General features: G+C 38.1%; 1 protein-coding gene across 4 annotated transcripts in view; it reads right to left on the bottom strand.

Moving 5' to 3' along the window:
• runx3 (RUNX family transcription factor 3) overlaps nt 1-26,161 on the bottom strand; it is a 71,264-nt gene that overhangs the window by 29,861 nt on the left and 15,242 nt on the right. For 3 of the 4 annotated variants that reach the window (XM_015348766.2, XM_015348765.2, XM_006631242.3), the window contains 3 exons: nt 8,911-9,152; nt 6,699-6,855; nt 4,977-5,081 (listed from right to left, as the gene is read on the bottom strand). In XM_015348766.2, the coding sequence (XP_015204252.1) occupies nt 4,977-5,081; nt 6,699-6,855; nt 8,911-9,152 (504 nt within the window). The remainder of the gene's footprint in view (nt 1-4,976; nt 5,082-6,698; nt 6,856-8,910; nt 9,153-26,161) is intronic. The other variant, XM_015348767.2, reaches the window with a different exon arrangement.

Genomic DNA, 26,161 nt, shown 5'->3' with positions numbered 1-26,161 from the left:
CGAAATTCTGACAGAGTGAGGAGGTGTCGTTATGTTTTATCTGTGTTTTCATCAATACAACTTGTTCCCACTTTCTGCACGAGGCCCTTTAAATCAGTCGTGACTGAAGCAGTAGACCAGAGCCTTGGTGCTTTTTCTCGCCTGCTTCAATCGCCCACTGACGAGGGACAATATTCTTCTGCTGAGAGCAAACCAGCTGCTCTGACCAGACCCTAGGTGTGGCCAAACGCTGAAGCACGACGCCAGAGGCAGAAGTGGCCTGACACACCTGGGTGCCAGCCCACAGGGTGGCTTCTTCTTTTCAACGTATGCTGTGCTTTTGTTTGCTTTAGTAAGAAAAGCAAAGTCATCAGAAAAATAACACAAAAATGTCTTTGTCTGACCATTTGCATAACATGTACAGTGGGTGTGGTAAATGCAAATAAAGTCAACACCCCCCACCCCCCCCAGCGCACACACACACTGTAACTTGTCCCTTTATTCATTTTTTTCCTTTACATAAATATTTTGATCTAAATATATTAAACGGAATTTTGCGTCTGTGTTTTCAATATAAAATTGCAATCTGTCTCCCTAGTGGAGACCTGTAGAGACATTACTCTCACTCACTCCCATTCCCCCTCTCCTGCCCCGGACTCGGAAAATACAATAACTTGTCATTTAGACAGCCTTTTGACCCAAACTCTTATTATGAAAAGCAATGTTGAGTAAAATAATGTCCCTAAGTATTTCACACTAATTTGAGTAACTGGTGTCCAATGTACAATGTGCTCTACAATTGTTTAAAGAACAAAGGGAGATGAAATACTGCATGTGAGCTTATAATCAAGCAAATCTATAGATACAAAATACTGTAAGATTAGTTAAAAAATCAGTAGGCAGTTTTGGGGTAAATGCAGCACTAATTTTAAATGGTTTGTAACGCATCACATGTCACAATGTCATCATTTGTATTTCACAAAGATACTATGTCAAATATTGTATCCTGTTGCAGTCCGGACAACTTGCTTCTGGCACTCTAAAAAAGGTAGCCGACGTGAAGAAGAAATAAGGATTTATTTCTTTAAATAACATTTAAGAATTCAGTGAGATCTGTGGCTTTTCTCAGTAAATGATATAGCTGGTGCTCTTTCTGCCGAGTGCTGCCAAAGCTGCTTTTGACATCGTTGTTTCATTCCGTTTGTGGTTGGCAGTGGCCGGTGTTTAATGGTTTGTTTCCCTATGAAAATGTGCGCAGCGCATCGCTCATCCCTCACTTGAGTCTCCCAGCCTGGCCCATGTATCCTATAGCAGTGTTTACACTGCGGTTACCAAGAGCTGCTAATCACATGATTTGCTAAAATATCAGCAGTTCCAGCTGGAGGAGAATGCATTTGCGCACTTAAGTTACACCTAAGCAAACAGTGCATATAGTATTCTTCAAAGGGCATAAGAAACAACTTCTTGGTGGTTTAGAGAGGAAAGCACTTTTCCAGTGAATGCATAACAAGTCCCCGAATATCTCTGCAGAATGATGCAGGTCAGCATCATATATTCTGTGCGGCTCCCTACAGAAGCCACGGGGAAGCTACAGTGACATGCTAGGCCCATGTGAAGGAATTCTACTGTGTTTGCGGAGACGTGTTCAAGCAGGCGGGACTCTGCCTCAGGTTTCCCACCTAACCATAGCGGATGAAAATTAGCCACTGACTGCTCTGAAAGTGGCCCACTTGCGTCAACAACTGGCGAGAGAGCTGAACGTCACCCCCTGTGCTGCCGTCTGTCTTGGTTTCGCAGCTGTTCCCAGACTGCTTTCATCGTACTGAGTTCCCATTCCTGCTCTATCGTACTCAACTTGCTGGGTTTCGTGTAGTGTGGGCTCTTGTGGACAGTGGCATACTGATTGGTTTCGGAAAGGTTATAGGTGAACTGGGGAGCTGTGCCTTACCTGAGCATCCTACAGAAATCCTGATATTACTGTGTTGGTTTGTGCCTGAAATTGGATGGGCAGATGTTGTGGATTTCCCTCGACATTAAGCCAAAGTCCCTTAGTTTCATTTCCTCAGCACAAAACAATTTTCTCCTTGAGGAATATGGTTAGTTGTGATGATTTGTCTTTATTTATCTATTGGATTTTATTCATTTTCCTTCATAAGTGTACATTGGCTAGTGTCAGCACTGACTACACAGAACCAGTTCATAATATTTTGCATATTGCCAAAACTGAAGACAAGGGTCATTAACTAACATCTCATGTACTGGATAAAAAAGACCTAAACATTAGTTTAAAAAAGTTAACAATATTCATTTGTCAAATAAGTACAAAATAGCAGCCAGGGAAGCTTAATTATAAAGATGTAGGCATGACTGTGCTAATCACAGGAATAAATGCATACTGGAAGAATCTTACACTTTACTGTCTGATTACATGGTATAATATTAAAGTGCAGTAAGAATGGTTTAAAATTCTAACACTGTTTGAACAAGCATACCCCCACCCATTTCTAGCATTTAAGATAAGAACAAGCATTATATTTTTACAGTTTTTAGCTGCAGGGAGTCTCATCTAGTTTGTCAGGTTTTCCAACTGTATCTGTAAACATGAACAATAAACCTTTCTTTGCCTGAACCTCACAATTATGCAAATCTGGGACTGGAATAATAATTAAAAAACTGTTTAAATCAGAACTCAGAACCAAAGGGTGCAAGACTGAAATTCATAAATAAACTTGGATACAAGCAGAATTAAACCAAGTGTACTATAGTACATTGCAAGAATATTAGAAAGCATCCTTGTTTTACAAATGCACTTTATAATTAGTGTGACCTTTTTATAACTTGAATGCTTAGATCATTAGAACACTAATGACCATGGCTAGTCATGAGCCTAAAAGTTTAAGATAGTAAGCAACAATTAGGTTCGCCTGCTCATAATTAAGTAAGCAAAGCAGGAGCAGCATTTGTTGTCATATTTTGCTTCTCGATTTGATTTTTTGCCATCAAATGAGGAACATCATCCCACAGACCATATGATTCTGTCAGGTTATAACAAACTCCAGAAAAAAATCAAATGTCAAGTGGCATGTATTTTCTGTATTTCAGTGTTGGTAGTGGTGGCTTTCGGCACCAATCTTGAATACTGATATCTATCAGTTTAACTGCATACCCGCCTCAGGGAGGCCACAAGCCTCATTAAATCAATGCTGCTGACCTCCTCTTTTGAACAGGACCACTCACAAGATAGCGACAGACCAGCGTGACGCCAGCATGAAACATGGGGTTTTGATCACAGAGACATGAGGGTCTGCATATCTTTTAATGGCGAGAAACCAGCCTCACACACAAACTAAACAGAAGACTAATTCGGTTGTGAACGGCACCACTGTGATGTAAAGTGCTTTTGTGAAGGAACTATGTTTGTGGTCAACTGTTCTAAGTTCACCCCCTCCAAAATAAAGCCAAGGCATTTGTTTTAATCAAAGAGAAAAAAAAAGACTGTGTTTTAACAAGAGTGTTTCTGGGTCCCACACTGTTAGACGTGCACACCCAGTTTGCAAAGCTGTGCTGTTTTTGCCTCTGTCACACCCAATGCAGATGCATCACGATTTAGTGAACTCTAAAACCAATAAAAGCCATCATGTGCCCAATGATTTTGCACAATTTTTGCCCAGTACATCCATACAATTTTTTTTCCTTCTGAAATCTTTCTAAAATACTATAAAACTGTATCTCTTTCTGTATCTCAAAAACTGTAGATCTTGGCAGAATAAGTTAGCCTAAATGGAGCTAGTCAATGTCCATAAATTGAGCCAGAACTCTTTCTTTAAAATCTTGTTCTTTCTGCTTCCAAATTGAAGTCCAAAAAAAGACCCTCAACCTCACAACACATGCCAGTGGTTCTCTGGTTCTCCCATGCAAAGCTTCTCACTGTTTTTGATATAGATGGAAGTCCGTTTTTACAGACATCTGAAAAGAAGAGCTGTACTGTTTCATTGCTTGTGTGAAATTCATTGCAGTGGCAATAGATATTTAAAGGGGTCACTACAAAACGATCAAGAGCTGTCAGTGAAGCAGCGTGACAATGGGAATATACAGTATAAAGAGAAACTACAGTAATGAGTAAAAACTACATCTGCAGTAATAAGGCAAAAATAAGAGGGAAAAGCAAAACTGCTTGCATTTACCTAAGAGCCTGTGATCTAAGGCTGATTTCTTCCTCTGCTTACATTGTACTCCCTTTCTTACAGAACATAGTCTATTTTAATTCAGCAGGCAAGACAAAGTACACCAATGCAGACAGTAAGTCATTTTGTTAAAACTGGAAAGCGAAACATCAGTTAAAAGTAATGTATATATATTAGGCCTGTTATTTTTCATCCATACCAGGGATATACAGATCTCAGCCTTGGCAAGCTAACATCTTTTACAGTATATCAGTGGAAAGACAGCACCCATGACACTCCATTCATTTTTAGAAAAAACATGATCATTTTACGTCTGATGTAACGTATCACCCATTCATGTTCAAGGGCATTTTAGGAAATCGGATTCCCCAAACGGTTCATAATTCAAAGCTGCCCACAGCAAGATAGCTTTTTCGAGCTTTGGAGAAAACAATACATCTTGTTAATTCTTTCAGAAAGCCCTTCCTGTCTAATCGTAGATCAATACGTTTGATGTAAGGTGCATATGAGCACCGTTAAGTGTCCAGTAATAATATTAGTCAGTTCATGCTGAAGACATCAGCTCCTGTCAAAAGCTCTTGTGTTCATTTGATTTCAAAGAACAATTTATAGAAAAGGCATTGATACTGCCGTTCTCTGAAAACATGTAGGTGTTTCCACGATGGACATACTGTATGTTTGTGTTGTTCTGAACTATTGCAAAGGAAAGCTCGTGTTAACTGTGAGACAGGAATGACACATTGGCCGTGTGCTCAGTGCAATTTCTCTCCTCGTTTTAGGTGACTTTATGGTCAGAGAAACAGCTGTACTTACGTCTTGGCTCTCTAGGTCCATCAACGGTCACTTTAATTGCTCTGTGATAAGTAGCCACTTGAGGAGGACTGGTGAAGACAGTGATTGTGAGAGTAAAGCTCTTCCCTAAAAATAAGAAAAAAAGCAACACCAGATTGTGACCAGATTCACAACAGAGTAATTCTTGAATTAAATTTTGGGGGTTAATTCATTAAAATTTTGGGGGAGTAGGTCCTTGTCGTCAGCTGATGTTGAATACGGAAAAAACAGTCAGCTCTCAGACATTCAAAATAAATTCAATAAAATAAAAACGATGAATTCCCGCTCTCCGCAATTACAAATATAATTCTGGCTTATATACTTCAGCTTAGGCTTTGTTGGCATTTGTCTTTGAATATTTTAAGAAATTATGTGTGTTACCGAATGACATATCTTATATAATGCATGTACTTAGGACTTTCAATGTTTACTCTTGAATTTATCTTAAAATGAGACGTTTCGTTGATATTTAAGTCTCACTCTTCATTCTCCTAAATCCGCTACAGTCCCAGCTTGCAGTTTACGGGCGGTAGCCGAGATTTCTTTCCAGCTCCCAGGTTCATTTTTATATAAAAGGAATCTCTTGTTGAGAAACTGTAAAGGGATCCTAACAGGATAATTAAGTGCAGAAATGAAAGGTACTTTTAATTCGTAGACGAAAGCATTTTCCATTCATCAGCCTGCAACTATTTAAGTGTAGCGTTTAAAAAGAGAACTCGAGTGTGGGACTTAGGCCAAGACGAGGAGGGAGGGGGCAAAGAAGGCTCTGAAAGAATGCAAACTATCTGAACTCACATGAAGAAGCCGTAAGTAAACAGTGAAGCCCACAGAAACGTGAGGCTGAAAGGTGTATTTAAATGGGCCTCAAATCACAGTGCAAGAAACCAAACCATCTTTCTACTGTATTTCCACTGCTCTGCGAGGCGCAATACTTTCAAGATCATTGATGCAGACGCCCTACTTTGATATCAGTAACCACAAACAGGTGATGTATTTACATAGGAAGAGCTCAGTGGGCAGCTTCCTAATGAGGCTTCTTGAGTAAAAGTGCTGCCAATTGTATTGATTTCAGCAGTGGAGGACAGAGGTGTGTGACAGCGGATGTCTGTTGACCTACAACTTTTCCTCTTCCAATGTACTGGCTTTCAAATTATTCTGCCATGGCCGATACAAAGGCGACCTGACGACCTTTTCAATACAGAAGTGTAGTATTTATTTCCACCTCTTGAATGCCTTTGTGATGCTTGTCTTCAAATGATGTGAGCTGCCCTACTTTATTTGTTCAGCTGTTATCCCCGCTATTTAAAAAAAATAGACCCACTTTATGTACAATAAATTAAAATCCCATTAAGGGATCTAAGAGACATTTACGTTTTTATCAATATGAAAAAATACTATTTACCGTTTTTTTCCTGTGTTCAACAGATGGAAAAAAAACTACGATCCAGCTGCACTGTACACTTTATTGCATTTATGTATCAAAAATGGTGAAATTATTTATAAAAATGCATGAAAGCTATTGCACTAGCTAGGACTCGGAGACAGCAGGCGAACGAGCACAGCTTCTACTACTACCAAGAACATCTGATTAATTCACCTGCTACAATATAGGTCTACGCAAATGAAGTCTCGTTTGAAACCTCCCAACAACAACAACAACAACAACAAAAAACACAGCACAGTGTACCAAAGCAATAAGCTCACCTCGTCCACTCCGTCCCACGAACCGGAGGTCGTTGAATCTGGCCACTTGGTTTTTCATCACAGCCGATGCGTTTCTGAGTTCCGCCGAGTAGTTCTCGTCGTTGCCTGCCATCACCGTCACCAGCGTCCCATCAGGAACATCCCCGAGAGACACCACCTACGGGATCAGCAGTCAGTAAAACCCCGGGACACGTCTCTCCCTGCTCCCGGTTTTTCTCTATCAGCGCCGACAGGTTCTGCCCTTCTAGAGCAGGACAAGATCGCTGTCGCGTAATTGGCCACTAATACGCCAATAACACATCCCCACCGACGGAAAAGCTGCCCATTTAACGACCCATTTCTAGGGAAGAGGATTTAGCTCTGCAATCATACCCGATCTAGGAACTAAAATTAAACTACACTATAAAAGTGCTACATGTCGAATTGTGTTAATCGGCCCGAAAAGTATTATCGCAACCTAAAACGAGCTGGGTGCCCTTTTCGATTATAGTAGTTTGATAAGGAAAATGAGAAATTACAGTATATCGTGTTTCTGATGATGCTGTTTGCGTGGTTGTTGCTGTCGTCTTTATTCATGGTGTAAAATATGAAACGCTTTCCTGATGATGTATTACTGTTGAAGCGAAATGGCTTGTACGTTTTTTAAAAAAATACGCATATACTGTCTGGGATTTGCTACATTTCCGCAATATATCCAAAGGGATCGGACTTAAAATTATGATTAGGAGACCAGTACGGAAACCTTTAAAAAAACAAAATATAAATACAGGAAAGTATATGAATTCAGAGCTTAACTTTGAAAAAAATAAATATGATCGGCTACTTGACCGTGTGCTGATAACCTCAATAAAAACGAGAAACGATCAGCAAAACAAGAAAATCTATTTTCATTTGTTCAGAAATATACATTGTCTTATATTCAGACCACTGAATAAAAAAAAACTGTATTTATGAGCTAGCTGGAGATAGTTATGAGTTTGAGTGATGAGTTAGCGTCAATTGCAAAGACCGCAGTGAAATTCTTTAAAGTTGAATTGCCCACACACCAGAAAATCCACAGTGACCGACACCGCTTCCCACAAAATGTAAGAGACCCATTTGTCGAAGGTAAATGCTCTTAAAATAGAAAACGTTCTAACCCCAATTTTTTTTTGTCCCTCGTCTCGCTACGATTCGTGTCCTGCGCCTCCACAGATCCATCAATGCGAGCGACTTTGAAAACATCTGTCAGGCAGGGAGGGATAAACAGTACGGGTGCAACGCAGGAATGTTTTCTTTTTAAATCGGAGTGCGTTGCAGGATAGCGCTTCGATCGACGATGAGAAATGACAAAATAACATTTACACTTGGTAAAAAAAAAATATATATATTAAAAAATTAAATAAAAATGTGTCGAATCCTGTGAGTGATTCGTCGTCAGCGTTATCATTATTTCATTGTTTTCAAAAGCAGGCTGTAATGAATTGCCACAACATACAGTAGTATCGCGCAGTGTTATGTCGCATTTGTGCGAAGTCTCGGGTCAGAGATTTCCGTTATATTGTCAAGTACGCATACAGTATAAAACGAAAAATTCTTAAAATATCAAATTACATATAATATTTGATTTAACCAACTTAAGTCGCGCCACTGAAATCATCACGGTATTTTATTCCGCTTTAAATGTACTGTTATTATATTCACTAAAAGTTGTTGAGTACATACAGTAAAACAACATTTTTCAGGGTATCTCATTGCTGTTATTGACTATTTAGTACTGCGTTGCTTCCTCTCTATCAAAAAGACTCGCGTTTTATGCGCGATATTCAAAACGGCATTGTCGCCAAGCACGGAATCGCATCTTCCAGGTGTGTAACCTTTTCCTGAAGAAAAGCCTCAAGCATGTCAGAGAACTGACCGCAGCATCGGTTCATCTCCCTATAGTGGACGTTCCACTCTTATATCCTAGATAATCATAAGCATAAAAACGGCAACCTGTTATTAATTTCTAAATTGGCAGCGATAGTAATTTCTGTTCAAATATTAGTCTCTGCACTAAAAAAAAAATAGTTAAAAACAGCGTAATTTACCGCCTCCCCGACAACAATGTACAATTGCTGCAATTAAATAGTGTACCGTTTTAGGTCACTGTTCAGGCGTTTAAGAACAATCCATCACCCAGAAAAACAAGAGAAGGCAAAAAAACAAACAAACAACCCAATTAATTTCTTACCTTAAAGGCCACAGGTAGAGTTTTGTTACATCTCCAGTGCGAAGGCAACACAGAGCAGAGGAAGTTCGGGCTGTCGGTCCGGACCAGCTCGCCGGCGTGGTCGGCCAGAACTTCCACCACAGAGCGCGTCTCCGGTCGAGTCCTTACCGGGCCGGGCGTGCCCATCGGCCCGGTGCTTTCGCCTATCTTACTGCACGGGAAGGACGTCGAAGGCGGTGTAAACCTTCTCGTGGTGGTCGGGTCTACGGGAATATGCATCACAACAACCGGGTCAGCCTTGCTAAACAGCACGGTGTTCTCTGAGGATTTCCTGTACAGATAAATGTGGGTTTCTTGTTGACCTCTTTTCTTTCTTTCTCTTTTTTATTTCAAAAGCACGCCAGTGGTCTTGTAATTTAATGTTATGTTTTCAAAAACGTCCAGCAGCGGAGGTCTACAGCCGAGAGCTGCAAACTTGGCGGAGGCAAAGTTTTATCCTGTATATGAAGAGTGCGTTCTGCTCGCACCAGATGTGGAGCTGGAGTGTGTTCTGAGCGCACGTAGAGTTGCTTAAAAAAAGTTCCTGAGGCTGCTGAGCTGCGCTGTACTTCAGGATGTCAAAGCAATGCAAAGTGTCGGTTGCTCGTTACTTTCTCATTGACTTCAGCAAAACTAAAACCGCAAACTCTCAGACCATTTTGTTTCTCTCTGCAGCGATCGCTGTTCTGTCCTATGCAAATCAGATCTTCTTTCGGTTCTGCACCTGATGTTTTTTTCCCTGACACTACCAAGACCGATATCTTCACAAATACTCGCTTTTGTATAGCAAAATATATATTTTTTTAAATCACAAATGGCAAAATTCCACCAAACCGAGTCTTTATTTCGCAATTTATTTCAATCTGGAGGACCACGAATGCGCTTTCAAGAACAATCAACATGCAGATGCATATTTTAGTTCATATCAGGCATAGTCTACAAATATTCCCTTTCACCCAAAAAGTGATTAGGAGGTTTTTGGGTGCGCTTGCTCTCACTTTTTAAAAAAAAAACTAAGTCGCCTATGTTCTAATGACGTTGTCCCTGTAAGTACGCTCCGTGCATATCCAAAAATGAAAGTTTCACAGCCTCGGCCCCCTGCTCCAGTCCAAAAAAAAAGGCTTAAATCAATGTCCATCCAAGTTTATTTCGTGATATTTAAATATTTAGTTGTCCAACGCCGGTTTACGGAACAAGAACAAACTCGCTTTCATTCTGCAGGGAAAAAAAAAAGAAAAGTTTTTTTTTTCAGGTTCTTCCGAAACGAGCAGAAATGTTTCGGCAGTCAGTCACTGAAGACTTGCTTATCTGATGGAAAAGTAAGATAAGCATGAAAATAACTCGAGGTTAATAACGTCGTCTTCGATCCTCTGCCGCTCAAAGCTCCGACATTCCCTCTGCTTCCAGAGCTCGGTGCAGAGTTTTCCCCGTCTTACGGTTTTTTGGGGGGAACAAGTTAACAAGCTCTCTTTTTTTTGAACGCAGCGATGCACCGCAGAAGGAAAAGTACAGTAATATTATTTACTGCAGTCATTTAGCGCTGACTGCCGGAGGAGTGACGGCGCCCTGCACCAATGAGGCGGATGGGTCGGGCTATCAGCTGACCAATCACATCCGACGGACCTGGGACGAGGAACAGGGACGCCTTTTGCACGGAGTTTATTTTTTAAATACTGCCAATAACACATTATAGGCAATTAGCTGATACAGTGGCTATATTTTTCAAGCTCGGTCCTTTTAATTTTTTTATTTTGAAATCTATAATCTGTAGAGGCCGGGCTACGAAGAAAAGAGAGTCCGCTGTGTGTCACACACAAGAGACCAACTTCGATGCAAAATGCAGAAGTCCTGCACGAAGTTATTTTATATTATGTTCTACTGTATTGTAAGTTCATCTGTGCTACCAAACACATGCATGGCTTTCGCGGGTCTTTTGAGGAGGACGGCCTCAGTTCTTTAGCTTTTAAAATGGTAACCGAACATTAAATGTTAAAAGACTGATAGCCTAAGGCGACGTTTCTCTGTTAAGACGCACATACAATGTACTATACACCGTCCTGTTAGTTGCGCGGTAATGTACCGCATCCACATAATTTAGTCTTTAATGCCTTTATAATAAGGCTGTTTGCTGTAACCTATACGAAACCTGTCTTGCGGCAAAGAATTTCGCGATGTGAATTGTAACACCGTTCGGATTATTTTATCAGTACAGGGTACTTTCTTTTTAAGTCCCCTAAGCAAAACGAATTAATTTGTATCTGGAAACTATGGGTTAAATGGTGTCTCTGTAGCCATAAGCCGTGTAGCAAAAAAAGGATTATCAAAACCACAAATCCATCGTTAATGAAAATGAAAGATTTCTTCACAGCGAGTAAGATTCTATAAGTGATGATAAATCGCGCAAAATGTCAATCAAATTGCAGGTTTCTTCAACACATGGCGCATTCTAAACTCTGGACAGCAGTAGTAGAGAACTGTAATCTCCGTGAAGTACAATATAGAGACGGCGAGGTGAAATGCAGATATTTGAAAAGCTGAAAATATTTTCTTAAGGGCCTGCACGTTTCAAGTTTCATGTTCCCTCCTCACACCCAAATAATCTGTATGATTAAAGGCGACTACAGGTGCCTAGATATCTCGAAGACGTTTATCGTGAATCTGTGTGTGGTATTCGCGGTATTCTGGAGATCAACATTAAAACGATTTTCGATCGATTAGAATTTATTTCAACGTTGTCAAAAAGAAAACAGGAACACCCAAGGAATGGATAATTACCCGTAATGATAAATTCATGATTGTTTTAAACAGTAAATATTCGAAAACCTTAACACGTGTCCACAAAAAAAAGGCATTTTTGTTCTGGTTAAAAATTGTGGTTTATTAAATAATTCTCGCTTATCATATCTATTCAGATTTCAATCCCAAACTCAAGTAAGATGCTTGGGTTCTGTATGAAAGAGCGAAAAACTATTTTATACAACAGCTTTTTAGTAGCCAAGATGTTTTCGGGGTATTTCGAATACTGACAGCATTCATTGTACCTGTCCTGATCTTATTCTATCCTCTAGTCGGAGAATAAATAAGATAAGGGGAAAATTCACGGTACATGGAACACGTTGGTCTAGGGTTACAGAAAAGCTGTATTATTAAATAACTGTTCCTTAAGGATACAGTATTACTGTATATGTTTCTGTTTACTAATGTTTGGAACCTTGCATAGTCAGCGACATAAGCATTAAAATCAGTGGTTTGAGGGCTTAAAGATGAATGGTTATTTGAAAGCGTATCTATTTATTGATATAAATGTTACTATTTCGTCTAGCACACTTTCTGGAAGTGTGCAATTATATGGTCACTTAAAGTCAATAATTCGCAACGCCGTGCTTGAAAGTCAAAGTGCGTTTAAAAGCCCCCAGCCCAGATGCACCTGTTACCTTACATTCAAGAACGACAAGAGGAAACATTTAAAAGGTTCTCTTCTCGCTTTTGCTTTTGCACTCTCGGGCAGTAAAAACATAATCGAAGGCGACAAGATTCCACCAATTTTTATAATATAGATCAGACGATATAAAGTGTTTTTTTTTCCAGATAAAATACACCTAGGAGAAATGATCTAATACGATATGAACGGGGACATCATTTTTATACATGGAATTTCCCCTTTAATGTGTAGTTTCAAGCTGCTTTTACACATTTGAGTGGAGCACATGTGTTCATACTAAATATTAACGAATAGGCCACCGCTTTCTAGCAGGGCATTAACAACATAGTACAGGCCCTGAGGGTTGTTTTCAGAAAAATGTTTTTTCATCAGTAATTTGACAATATAGAGATATTTTTTTGTACATGTATACGCATGGAGAAACTGCATTCAGCTTATGAATTATGCTAGCCCACATAGCAGGCTAGTAGGGGTCGGTATGGCAAACGAATCCGTATTAATCAGAAATAACTACTGTAGTTCATCTATCGGAGTGTCACAACCCAGAGCCACACCCTGTCTGTTCGCCACACCGAGGGCAATACCGTTCTTTCAACACTAGTTAGCGCTTTTGTCGTTTAAAAGAACTTCAGCTGGGACAGCAGAAGATTTCGGTAAGTGAAAACGTTTTCACTACGCAGAGGAACAGAAGCAGCGAGCGTGCTTCTCAGAGGGGAGTTCAGAACTGAAAGGGATATCGTGTTGGCGTGCTTGGAATTTTTATTATTTTCTTTGAACCGGTTTTGCAGAACACGAAATGTAAAACACGTTGCTCTTCCATCGAGAGGCTCGGTACAGTGCTAGTCTACAAATCCCGCGAATAGGACAGCCTGCCAGAATAATATATATGCTAAAAAAAATCACAAACAGTAAACCCGAGAGAAACACCGACTTCACAGCTTTGTATTTGTCAAACATAAACGTCAATAATTAGAAAGGAACTACACTCTAATTTAAGTTTTGCTATGAGACTATGAAAAAAATTAAGCAAGTTCGTATGTTCTGACTGTAATAAATAATGATATTTATGTTTATTTAATAACAGTTATAAAAATTAATTGGCCCTTAAAGCAAAACTAATCATTTCGATGATGAAACCTTGGGTCTGGAAGTGTTAACTGGTATTTTATTTTAAATGTAGCATCCGTGGTATCAGATCACCGATGTTTTTAAACCTACACAGGTTTATAAGCTTTCTGATCTGCGCGTTGTGATGTTAACTACTTGCTGTTGAATGGAAATTATATTTGAGGTCTAGGGCGCTCTTCAGAGGAGTCGAACCCGCGCAGTCTGAAAGACTTGTGCGCTGTGTGTAGGTGTATGCAAAGATGAAAGCAGGCAACTACTCTTATTACACAGATTAAAAAGTGGGAATATTACAATGAGTTTTAATTCGTTTCATCAAATAAAATCAGCGTAAGGCATAGCTAATACGTTTCGTTTTCAAATGGGTAATACTACTCTAATAGATACTGTATGTTCGCGCTCCATCGCAGCTTAGATTTAATGGTTGTGATATCTATGTAACAGGTGAGACTTCAGCAAATCAAGTTTGTGGAATAAATGTTTATTTTGTAATAATAGTCTAAAACTCAGAAAACTGAATAGATCTTCAAGTAGAGATGAGCGAGGTGACGTTAATTTGCAGTCAATCGTTTTCAGTTTTTAAATGTTAGTTCAGCTGTAATTTTCTTCAAAGCTGTGTAATAGGTCATGTGAAAGCAGACGAGTTGTAAACAAAAGTTTACTGGAATAAAAGATGAGATTTCATTGCAGAGAAGCGCAAAAGGAAACCTTGTTGTTTTAAAGATAATACAAGTTAATATGATCACAAGAAAACGAGAGCAGAGAGACACAGTCTGAGCCATCTGATTGTCATCTGTAAAGACACAGACGGCTGACTCACGCAGAAACGTCTTGTTCATGTTTGATTCCTACTCCCCAAGGTATCTTAATTAGAAATCACAGCAAGTTAAGACCCGTTACCTATGCAGTTGTACCCATATTAACCAGTAATTCGAGCTCATTATTTTAAACGCGTTTTATAAAATCTGATAATTGCAATCGCAATCAAATACGCAACAATAAATAAACGCAAACACGATTAAACGAAAACTCTTAGCGCAATCCCAATAATATTCATCTTGGTGGAAATGGGAGAAAACGCACCAGTAAAACGTGTAATCTGTACTGAAAATATATTTTGTGGGCAAATCTGATGCTAATTCCTGATTTCCTAGCGGAGACTGCTAATTTCAAGTCGCGTACAGTACGTATTTCTGACTCTCAGGTACGTCTTGTTTTTTGGTTGGTGTCTATTTCGGTTTTATATCGCATCACAATCATATCCCTTACACCTCTTGCTGTATTTCAGTGACACCTTTCAAAGTAGTGCTGAACTTTACCATTTAGACTTCAGCTTCCAATAGATTTTGTTATATATATTTAATTAAGGGAAAAAAAACGCTTCATTCAATTGTCCTGATTTTATTTGCACGTCTAAAGCAATTATTTAAGTATGATTTATAAAAAAAAGAAAAATCCTTTACCATTATAGCACAAAAAAGCGCAATACTAAATTCGTTTTAAAAAGAAACGTTAGCATGTTCCTTTCTGGAAAACAATATTCCACGTTGTCTTGAATTTGGAATCAAGTTATTCGTATGATAGAAAACAAATGTGTCATATTAAGAAAAGGCTCAGAAGTGTTGCGCCCTCGTTTTGTTCAAGCCCATCATTCCAGTCTGAAGGACTGCAGGAAGAAAAAAGTGCCGGATTGTTCGAGGCCAGGAAACTACAAAGTGCTGTGCATGAAGTACAAAGACAAAACTCTTCTTTTTTTTTGCTGTAGTTTAAAGGTCCCCAAAAAATTAGAAATGCTTTTGGCAGAGTCAACAGTTAAAATATTTTTCATACGAAGAACCACTCAGTTGTATACATAAATACGTTTTCTATTTCCACACATGCTCAGACTGGAAACTCAAATCCGGGCAGCCCTGACTGGCACAAACATAAACATACAGCTGTTGTTAAGTTAATTACGCCTATCATGTCAAAATCAGTGTCAGAATAATTACCATCCCAATGTGGGATTAGAGTTGTCTGGTCCTTCCCTGATGCAATAGGTGCAGATCCCACAGCTATTTAGTAATGATGCAGATGTTTTGTGTTTTTTTTCCCCCCACAGCGCTATAGATAGGCTTTGTGGGATGGGCGGGTGGGGTTTTCGGTTGGGTTTGCTTTATTACTCTCATGTAGGGCAGACCGGGGACAGAGTCTCGTGGAGTCCGCGGTGAGATAAATTAAATAAAAAAAAAAAGCTGGCCTCTTTACAGATGCCACCAATCAGACAGTTCCAGGAATTCATCCTTTTGGTCTTGCATTAAAGACAGAGGGAAAGGTTAATTTCACAGAAGACTGGAAACAGGGTTCGCTACATTAATAAAACCAGTACTTTAGAAGAGCTCTGGTCAACTACTTTAACATACAGTGCAGGCAACGTACTGTACAGTATAGACATGCTTCTCTGCTTAAGCAAACTGACTGCAGTCTGTTGATGCATAACTAGTTTTCATCTTCTGTTACTGGTGTCGAGGACAGATATCTGTGTTTAAGAAGACAAGAGAAACGTAAAACACCCCGTTCAGAGAGATCGAAAGGTGCCTATATATTATACAAGCGTGGTTCACTAATTGCTGCACGCAGCAGCAAAATTAACTCATTAGCTCATCTAAGCAGGAAGATGACGAGTGAAGAAAATAAAATCCAAGGGTATTGCTAATAATGAAATCTAAAACTGTATTACTAGTTATTATTATATTATTAGTTATGATATTAGAATAACCAGTAAAATATCATTCTGATGTTAAATGGCATTTTTAAATATTTTTTTAAAGTGTTTTAAATTTTTAAATTTTATTTTTTTATATGCGCTGTATTTGGGTTGTTTTCTGTCTAGTATTTTAAATATTTCAGAGGTGATCTACATCTCAGGAGCTATGTTTTTTTTTCCAAGTACCTGGTCTGCTTCAGTAGCAGAAATTAGGACAGGGCAAGATCATAACTGACACAGACTTAATCCATAGGAATAATGAATGATTAATCAGAGAGTGTCATTATTTCTTTAAAAGGCTATTTTGTCATAGGGTCTGCTTCTCGACTGAAGCTAATTGCTAGCTTCCAAGAGACCACTTCGCAATTGTTGAAGGAGCTTGAAGGATTTCCAAACGTAATCTCCCCATTTTCAGCATTGAATTTAAACTAATGGAATGAATTTCTGAATTTAGCAGTAAATCGCAGGTGTTTTCCAAGAACTGTAATGGAAAACCGTATGTACTGGAGTGAATTTAGATTGACTGTTCTCTTTCATTTCAAAACGTCCAAAGTTGGAATGTTAATGCCAATAGTAAAAGAATAATGGATATTGGGACGGTTTGGTTTTCAGAACTTTCATTTATCTGTGTGAAAGTCCTATGAGGTTCTCAGCTTTCCGGTATGACCCTTTCACTGTAGTATCTGGCAAATCTAGGACAATGGCAATGTTCATATTTGCTTGTCCTCTGCACTGATGTTCTGTATATTAATATCAAACCACACGTAAGTTAAAACTGAACCTGCAGCTTTTTGCATGCATTTATCATCTTCATTATGAACTATTCATTTCAAGAACAGTTTCTTTTGTTTCAGCCACACAGACATGCCGGTATACGGTGAATGATTTTTAATGATCAGAGAGGGTATTAGATGAAGTGATGGCTAGATGGTTCTATGACATCTAATATTTATGCTTCGCTGTACATTTTTATTTTTAATAATACTGAATAATGCTTGGCATGCACCTTTCTATGTTTCTTTAAAAAAAAAGTGAACTTTGAGCTGCTGATCACGATGAGAGTAAAACATTAATTTAATGTATGTTAATGTTAATATGTGACTAACAGCACAAAGTCAGTTTCCAATCCACTACAAACAGATTAAATAATACTGATAATAGCTGTTTAAACTCAGTAATTCCTCATTGTGATTCCTATGCAAAAAGCATTCTAGTTTTATCACACATCATAAATCTAACCTTCAAGAGTGTTTGCATGGATCCCAATACATATTGCAATGTGCATAATTCATAAATCAGTAGTATATGTTCACAAAAAAAACTATTTTTTCTTTTGAGATTCCAGCAGTAAGATAAAACCAACTTTAAACCATTCCTACCATGAAATCAAATGCTTATTAAAAAGTTGATAAATGCACATAAGGCTTTTGATCTTCTCTGAGGCATTGAAGATGCTGATTAAGAGGTTTCAGAAATTTTCTGATTTTCTTAAGCTTTCTTAATAAAATGTTACAGTATTGGACTGTTTGCTGGAAGAGCACCAAAAGCAAAAACCTTCAGGAATGGCACAGAAACTTTCTTTCAATTTGGGCAGAGATCCTCTTTAATGATGTATTAGCTCTGGCTTGCTCAGCTGAGCCTGGTTTATATGAACCCTGCCCCCCAACCAGAGGCTAATAAACACTTTTCAAAAGAACAAGGTGGAGCAAATTATGAGGAAGATTAAAAAGAAAAAGGTATTTCTATTCAGATTTTTGTGTATGGCTGATTGATTGATAGGATGCCTAAACCCTAAACTTTAAATCAAACCTGTTTTGAAATTGAACTCCAAGATAGACTGTAATACTATGCTTAAGACTTCCATTGAAGTGTAATCCTAGTCCTTTGTATCTATGACTTGAACTGCTGCCTCGTGGCTATAAATTGTACTGCTCAAGGCAAAAGACGTGGACACTGAAGTCATTTCTTATGGTGTTCTTTTTCCTGACCATAAGAAGATTTGGTTTTTAATTATGATGGATCTCTAAACCTGGTATAGGTTTTCTTACAAATTTACAGGTTTTCTTTTAGCTCCTGTAATAAAATTATGATTTTTTTTAAAAATAAATGATGTTACAAATACCCTTTCATATATAGTCTATACAGTTGATATAGTCTTTGATAGATAGAACACCAGTGAAGATTGTTGCTGGGAAATTCTGATTGGATGGAACCAGTACACCAATGAAAATGAGGCAAAACAAATTTCCACTCTTGTATACAGGCAGATTTTTGTCTGTAAGTGGGTTGCATATTAATTTAGGCCAAAATATGAGCCTCATTACTTTGTCATCCATTGAACTATTTTTGGTTTAGTACACAGATGCTGTTGCAAGTCAGCTTTTAATTTAACCAAATTCAAAGGCAATTAGAAACTTAGCAAACTTATGACATAAGAGAAATATTTCTATCTTTAGTAGCAATGTGGTGTGTATTTCTTTACATTTTTAAATTATAGGGTTGATCTTCTTTTAACCAGTACATTCTTTCCCGAAAGCTTTGCCTCATGTGCACTGTACCGTCTTCTGTTTGGAAAAAAAAGGTTTCCAAATGGCTAACCTCCACAACACGAAGCTTTTACTTTCTGTTTCAGTGACATCAAGAACATTTGTTTGTTTCATTGAGCAGTATTTAGAAGTCACTGTATGTTAGGATAATAAGCTTTGTGAATTGTGATACTTTAGTGTTACATCTGTCTATAAACAATCTATTAGCATATTACAATATTAAAGATGTTATTAACAATTATAAAACTTAATTACTGTAGATACTATACTAGGGTTAGGGGTGTAGGTTAGGATATGATCAAGATTAGGGTTTTGTTACTAACATGCAATTATAGTATAGAAGAGGTTTTTATTATTGCTTTCATCACTGTTTTTATTTTTAATTTTAATTTATATAAATGGCATTTTCAACCCCAAAACTTCAATATTAGTGAAATAAATTAACAGTACAAATTCACACTTTTATTTGTAGAAAGTACTATTTTACAGGATTGTAGTGAATGTTTAACAAATGAATGCTATTTCATTACTTTGTAAGAAGTATGAGGAAAACATTGGTCAAAAGTAGCAGTTATATTTAGGTAATATAACTTCAAATAATATTTCAGCACATAACTACATTTTCACCCATTTCCACATTTTGAAATAAGAATCACAAGAGCTATGTGCTCCTCATGTACAATATTTAAACAATTAAATAGAACAGAAAATGGCCACATTAGGTCCAAAGTTATGCAGCTTAAAGCTTTTTAAAAAATGTAACCCTTTGGTAAGCGATATGTGAATGAGTCTAGTAAACAAAAACAAAAATTCAAAAAGTGAATTCAAAACTGTTTGAATTAGTATTTGTTTACCAGACAATTCCTACTTTGAAGTTATGATAAATGTCGTTAACTGAGTTAATTACATTGTTTGGGGTATTTCAGGAATGGAGTCGTATCTTGGCAAATTGCGTTTTCGTTTTTTTTTTCAAGCATATTTTTTTGTCTTGATCCTCCTCACTGGTCCCTTAGCAGTATGAAAAAAAATATCTGTCTCATTTTGTAATAAAGAATGTGTTCATCATCCCAAACAGACAAAAACAAATCTCTAAAAACAAAGTGCAAGAGGTGACATGTTTAGACCAATTGGAGCCACAAAGGTTTATCATAGAATTAAAAGAAAATGGAAAATACTTTAAAGATCGCTTGTTCCTTAATTCTAAATTCATTTTCAGACATCAAGCCGAAATTTTAAAAATGATTAATTTTAAAATTATAATGCATTATCACCGTGGCCTTCTTTCTAAAGGACACTTCTGTGTTCTGTGTGACATTGTCCTGCTTTACTGACAGTGGCGGCGCACTGTGTATTGATGGGTGTTGTTCTGTGACTCAATTTCATACTATCCCAAAGCCTTGGAAGCTGGGTCCATCTGATTCTTTCTTTACACAAAGGGTTGTGGGAGTCTAGAACAAGCTACCTGGCCATGTTGCTGAATCTTAACACCAGGAATTCTTTCAAGTGGCAGCAGATTTGGCTCCTTGGATCAATTAACGACGGCCAGACACACAAGCCTAAATGGGTGGAATGGTCTCCTCGCATTTGCAACCTCTCTCACGTTCTTATTCTTTGTCATTTATGTCGACTATTCCTGTAAAAAAAAATATCTGAAAATGATCCATTCAATTCTGGCAAGTGTACAGGGACGTCTGCAATCACATAAAATAAAATGTCACATAAATAAGGTTTTATTCCATTCTTCATTCTTTTCCAGTCTCAAGGCAGTATTTTAGCCATTTTTTTTTCCGTCTTTTGTTCAGAAGAGATTTGCATGTGTTTGCCGGTGAAAAGTCAAGGGAATATTGAGGGTGCGTCTTTTGTTTTTTTGTTTTTTTTTTCAAGAAAAGCACCATATAATTCTTTTCATTGTAAAAAAGTAGTATAAATATCCCAAATGGGTAAATTGTTTCCGAACAAAGACTTTATTGTCTTGAAAGCTCAGGGAAGGAAAATAATTACACTCTGAGCAACTCTGCAATGTGAACCCTCCATTAAATGATGGATGTTACACAAAAACATCCATACTAAAACTGAGGCTGGAAGACGAAAAGACACCTTTTATTTATTAATTTCAGATTTGCAAGTGAATGCATAGAAATGCATTGAATTTGTTTTCTGAGAATAAAGAAAACAAAGGTAGATTTTTCAAAGGAGCCGAAAGGGGCTGTATCACTGGCACGGCACAGTCCTTTATTCGCAAACTCACTTCTTTTTTTCTGGGCTGCTGTCCCTCTTTGCCAGGGTATTTTTTATTGCTCCTCCTCTGTATTATTGTGGCATGTGTGGGGAGGGGGTGCACTGAATGTAAACCCTCAGGCATTGTCTTGCACAGCTCGGCAATGTCCCATAAGTAAAAGGATTACTGTAACTAGCCGCAGTAACCAAAGAAGACCAATAAGGACCAGGAATGCAGACACACACACTGGTCTGCTTGAACACATTGTGTCGGCCAGTCCTGTTCTTTCCAGAAGCTAACTCCGAGGGAGTTTGTGGTACAGACAGCGAAGTGTTATTTCTCAGGCCCAGGGGCATGGGGTTCATGTTAAAATCCCTTGCCTGTGGCTACCGGGTTTGCATGTAGTGTTACTTCTCATGCATAAGCCGGTGATTCACACTTATTGACTTCTGGCTGCTAAATGCATCCTTAAGCTCTGAAGAATAAAGCGGATTTCCCTTGGACCTCCAGAAAGCTTTGCCCTCTCAGCAAGGTTAATAGAGAAAAAGGCCTGGCTCAGCCACCAACGACAGCAGCTGTTTCAAAGCCTTTTTTAAAAAAAATGTGTTTCAGAGGGGGTAGCATTCATAATCCTTTGTCATTTAAGCGTCTGATGGAAATGGTTTTGTGATGCATCAAGGACAAAGATTACAGGCTCGACTGCATCCCTGTGTGTGACTTATGAATGACAGAAAATCCATCAAATTAAAAATCATTCATCAGCACATTTTGTGTACTGTATTAATGTTACAGGAATTAAAATTTGAGAACAGTTTATTAGTTTTGAATTCTTTGGAATTGCATGGGCATTTGTTTCAGAAGTATGTTTGCAGTCAACCCTCTTTGTGCAACTAGGGACTTTTCTGTCTCAGTACTTTAGAGCATGCTTTGTCTGGCGTTTGTCTATAGAGGGTGCTGGCACTGTAGAAACACTAGTTGCCAAAAAAAGCAGTATAGTTTAGATCCTTGTGAATAGTTACAGAAAAGTCTTTTGAATTTTAATTATTTTCTAGTGGGAACCAAAATACTTCAAGAACAACAACAGCAAAAAAAAAAACATGAAAGAAATAGCTTTTTTGGGCCTTTGCAGTTTTGAGAAATAGTTACGATAGCACTGCAAAAAAAAGTTTCGAGTTTAAAAAAGTCAGAACTAGTTTAAAAGGATCTGATATGCTGTCTTATATATAAAGAGGATATTTGCAAAAATGCAAAGTGGCTTTCTTTTTATTGGGGCTTGAGCATGACATAGTGGGCTTTGAGTTCTTTCCGTAAGCCCCAATGTTATTGGTTACCTGGGAGAATTTAAAATGTATTTATGCATTTATGATTTGCTTCAGATGTACAACAGTCGCACAAAACACTGATATGGGTTCTTGCACATAAACAGAGCCTTCCTGTTTGAAACCCCATTTGCCTCATACCGCAATCCAACTAAAAACCTAAGACAAATTTCCACTTGTGGTGGACAATAAAATTAAATTAATCTGAACAGGCCTGCTGTTCCTGGTTTCTGTCCCCTAGTTCTGTTCCAACTAAAGTAGTCAAGTTAATAATTTCAGTAATTAATTTCCTTGTTAAGCATACATAGAATCTTTCAACGGTCCAGATCTCACTTCGTAAAAAGTGCTGTTATCTCTCCAACATCTTGGAGCCAGCTTAAAAGAATTAATGTAATTGTATTAGATAATGGGACCGACGAACGGACCCGACAGCTCAGGTGAAACGACCACCAGCAGATACTGAAACCCACGAACAAAAACCAAATGAAGAACGTTTCACACTCATGTACAAGCCAACAGTTTGATGATGGCCACCAGAAGTTTACACCAGCACGGTGCGAGTCAGGTATGCATCTGATCCCCCTGGCCAGCGATCAGTGCAGGCAGGGTCTCAGACAGCTTGCACATTGACATCTTCCCCATGATCGGACATGTAAGGCTGCTGAGGCCTTACTGACTGTTTGGTTTTGAGTTCTTGGCTAGTGCCGAAAGCCAAGAAGCAGGATGAGGGCCGGAGTGCGGAAGAGGTGGTGATAGGTTTTGTCATGAGTTTCAAAATGATGCCAATGCGTTTGGGCAAAGATGAAAACTCCTTATCTACTTATCACTTCCTAAAAACCAACTGACAAGCTTTTGATGGTGGCTTTTGATGAGTGTGTTGAATTTACGCTGCTTACTGATTTTGATCATGGCAGCCCGGCTCATTTAGAGTATGTTAAAAAAGTGCAATAAGATTTGAGATTGATGGATGTTGTGTATGAAGGCACAGCTCAGATTAATAATAAACTTTTAATAAAATGGTCGAGTTCACTGGGTCACCAAGAAGTTAAATTCTTTTCAAACACGTCAGCAAAGTCCAGCTCCCTGTTTATACTGGTTATTTAAGCAGCTGGCAGAGTGAGACCTATCAAATATAAGTTACTTTATCAAACTGTATTTAATGCTTCACCTGTCAGAAGATTGCCCACAGGTCCCCATTACACTGCGCACTCTAATTACATTAAAGAAACCCTTACTGCATACTGTATGAAGTTTCAGTGTTTGTGACACTTGTTTATGTGGAAATCGTAACCTTTCCTTCTTTGTTGCCAACTCTAGATCAGAACAAAAAGTTGTATCTAGGTATGTCCATTCACATACAACATGATCACCTCTGAGGCATTTCCTTTCTCTGGCACACAGAAGTAAGTAGTAATCATTGCAGTCTCCTGCACAGGCTTCTGATGTGATGTATGCAATCTGTAATCTAACATAATTGCCTGTTACTGAAAGACATTTTTCCACTACAGTAATTACTGCAGCATGTTCCCCGTGTAGCTAACGACAGTCCTCTCGAGCTAACAGAGTCAGAGTTATAATGGTGCCTCGGATTATCAATAAACTGTGTGCTCTAGTATGTGGTTATGGTACAACATTGTAAGAAGATTCCCATTTTTTGGAATTCTTTGTGCTGGTACTGAGGTTGAAAGGCGTATCACACATTTCTGTTCTTTTTGAAAAAAAAAGAACAGGTTTAGAGTTGGGGTAGCACTTAGCACTTTTACTACATTGACCAGAGACATGCAAGTAGCTACTGTATGGTTTATTTGTCATTTTCTGTCACGTTCATAGGAACATATTGAACAGCTGCCATTATTGAAATTCCCGTATTTTTTTTTCTGAATAATTTGTTTCTCCACTAAACATCTCATTTGCAATCATTATAATGCAGAAAGATGCTGCTCGGTTTTCCGTATTTTGAGTAGAAGCAGTTGTGGACTTAGTTAGATTTCTCATTCAAAGACCTGTCTAACTGGAACACTGCCATTTCTCTGGTTGGTCAGCGCCATTTGATCCATCAACTCTTGAAAAGCATCTCTCCCTCATTCAAAGCTTGAAAGAACTTGTAATGTCCCATGTTCTTATATGAAGACTGAGAAATTGTATACATTGATAAGCAACTTATACCAAGATTGTAAAACATTTGCAGGGACAGTTGTGAATGAGTTGTTAATTGTGAAATGAGCAGCAGTCGACTGTTCATCATCAGGTATTCTGCTCCCGACTTGAATCTGAAATTTAGTATTCACTATCTGATACTAATGCAAACAGGGTGTACACTTGAATCCCTTGGGACAGAGCAAAAATAAATTTTAGAGTTCACAGACCAGTCTAGGACACTGACATCAGATTAATCTGAAAGCTCAGCTCTTCATGTTTACAGTATGTGTAAACAGAGGCTTGTCTTATTAATTATTGTAGTAGAAACAGAACTGAAGACCAAAGTAATGGCATCCAGGTTCATCAAATCTTTTTATTTAAAGTCAAAAGAAGGTAATTTTTGAAAATCATGGAAATATAGTACTGGTCCAACTGTCAACCAAGAACAGTGTCCTGCTGAGAAGCAGATTCCACATTCTGTGTTTTTCTGGTGTGTGTTTGAGTTGAAATGCAGGTAGTGGTTAGCATATTGCTTAAGACAGGACAGGCGCAGGGCACCTGACTGTCAGCCTAGCCATCACTGACCCCTCAGCATCATGCACTGACCAGCGTGCTGCGCTGTGGAACAGGAGGGGCTTCACATGGGTATGGTGCTCACCACTAAACCAGAAGTTGTGTTGTTTGCACCTGCAATGTCACATTAAAATGACTGTTTTTGCATTCACAATGTTTGGATTAAAAAAAAAATCAGTACATCTTGCAAGTGCAGTGCTGTGTTTGGAAGACATTGTTAAACACAAGTCGATTTTATCACAGCCATCTGATGTGGAGTGTGCCACAGATATACTGAATTATCTGCAAATAAACATTATAGCTTTTTACAAAGTATATAAACTTAATATAGTCAAAATGAGAACGTCAAAACTTTTCCAAAATAACCACAGTGAGAGACTGAGTTAAAGACTTTGATGCATGAAACGTTTATGAAGAAAGTGGAATACTGTTGTGTACTTTTTATTTAAGCCACCACCACCAACCATATACAGTTCGTATGATACAGTATAAAGCTACTATAGTACAGTTTATTATATACACAGTATATATTGTCTTATTCATATAAAAGCAGCCTTCCTGAGCATCCCTGATAACACTTACAGCTTACTAACAAACTGAACTGAAATTACACTGGAGGTGATTAAAACAGGTCTTTTTTTTTGCTTTGTTTTGTTTTTTTTTCTTTCCAGAATGCGAAGGTGTTATAAATGAGCAGTACTTGCCAACCTGTGCTAATATCACACATTCTCTGAAACTTAAAATAGTGATTCCAGTTTCCTAATGTGTGTGCAGATGAACAGACGTTTCAGAAGCTCATTGTTTTCGAGTGTCAGGGGGAACAGACAGTGCAAGCAACTAGAAGGAAAAGCAGATTTAAAAAATGTGGATAAAATCACCCCAAAACACATTTTAAGCTTTTGGTTTTGGCTTTGTTTTTTTCTGTTCTTAACAAAATGTGATGGAGAGAGAAATCCTGTTTCATTACAGGACATTTATATAGAGTCTTGAAACTGCGCTACAAGTTCCTCTCCTCTCACTGGGGAAGACTATGTTTAATGTGATTTTAAAATAGAGACAGCAAGTAAATATTTAATTTAAACAGTTTTCATAATATAAAGAAAAATATAGTAAACTTCAAATTAA

This window comes from Lepisosteus oculatus, chromosome 11 (assembly GCF_040954835.1).
Source record: "Lepisosteus oculatus isolate fLepOcu1 chromosome 11, fLepOcu1.hap2, whole genome shotgun sequence".
NCBI lineage: Eukaryota > Metazoa > Chordata > Actinopteri > Semionotiformes > Lepisosteidae > Lepisosteus > Lepisosteus oculatus.
Note: the sequence above shows the minus strand (reverse complement) of the source record. Positions and strands in the feature narration are given on the sequence as shown.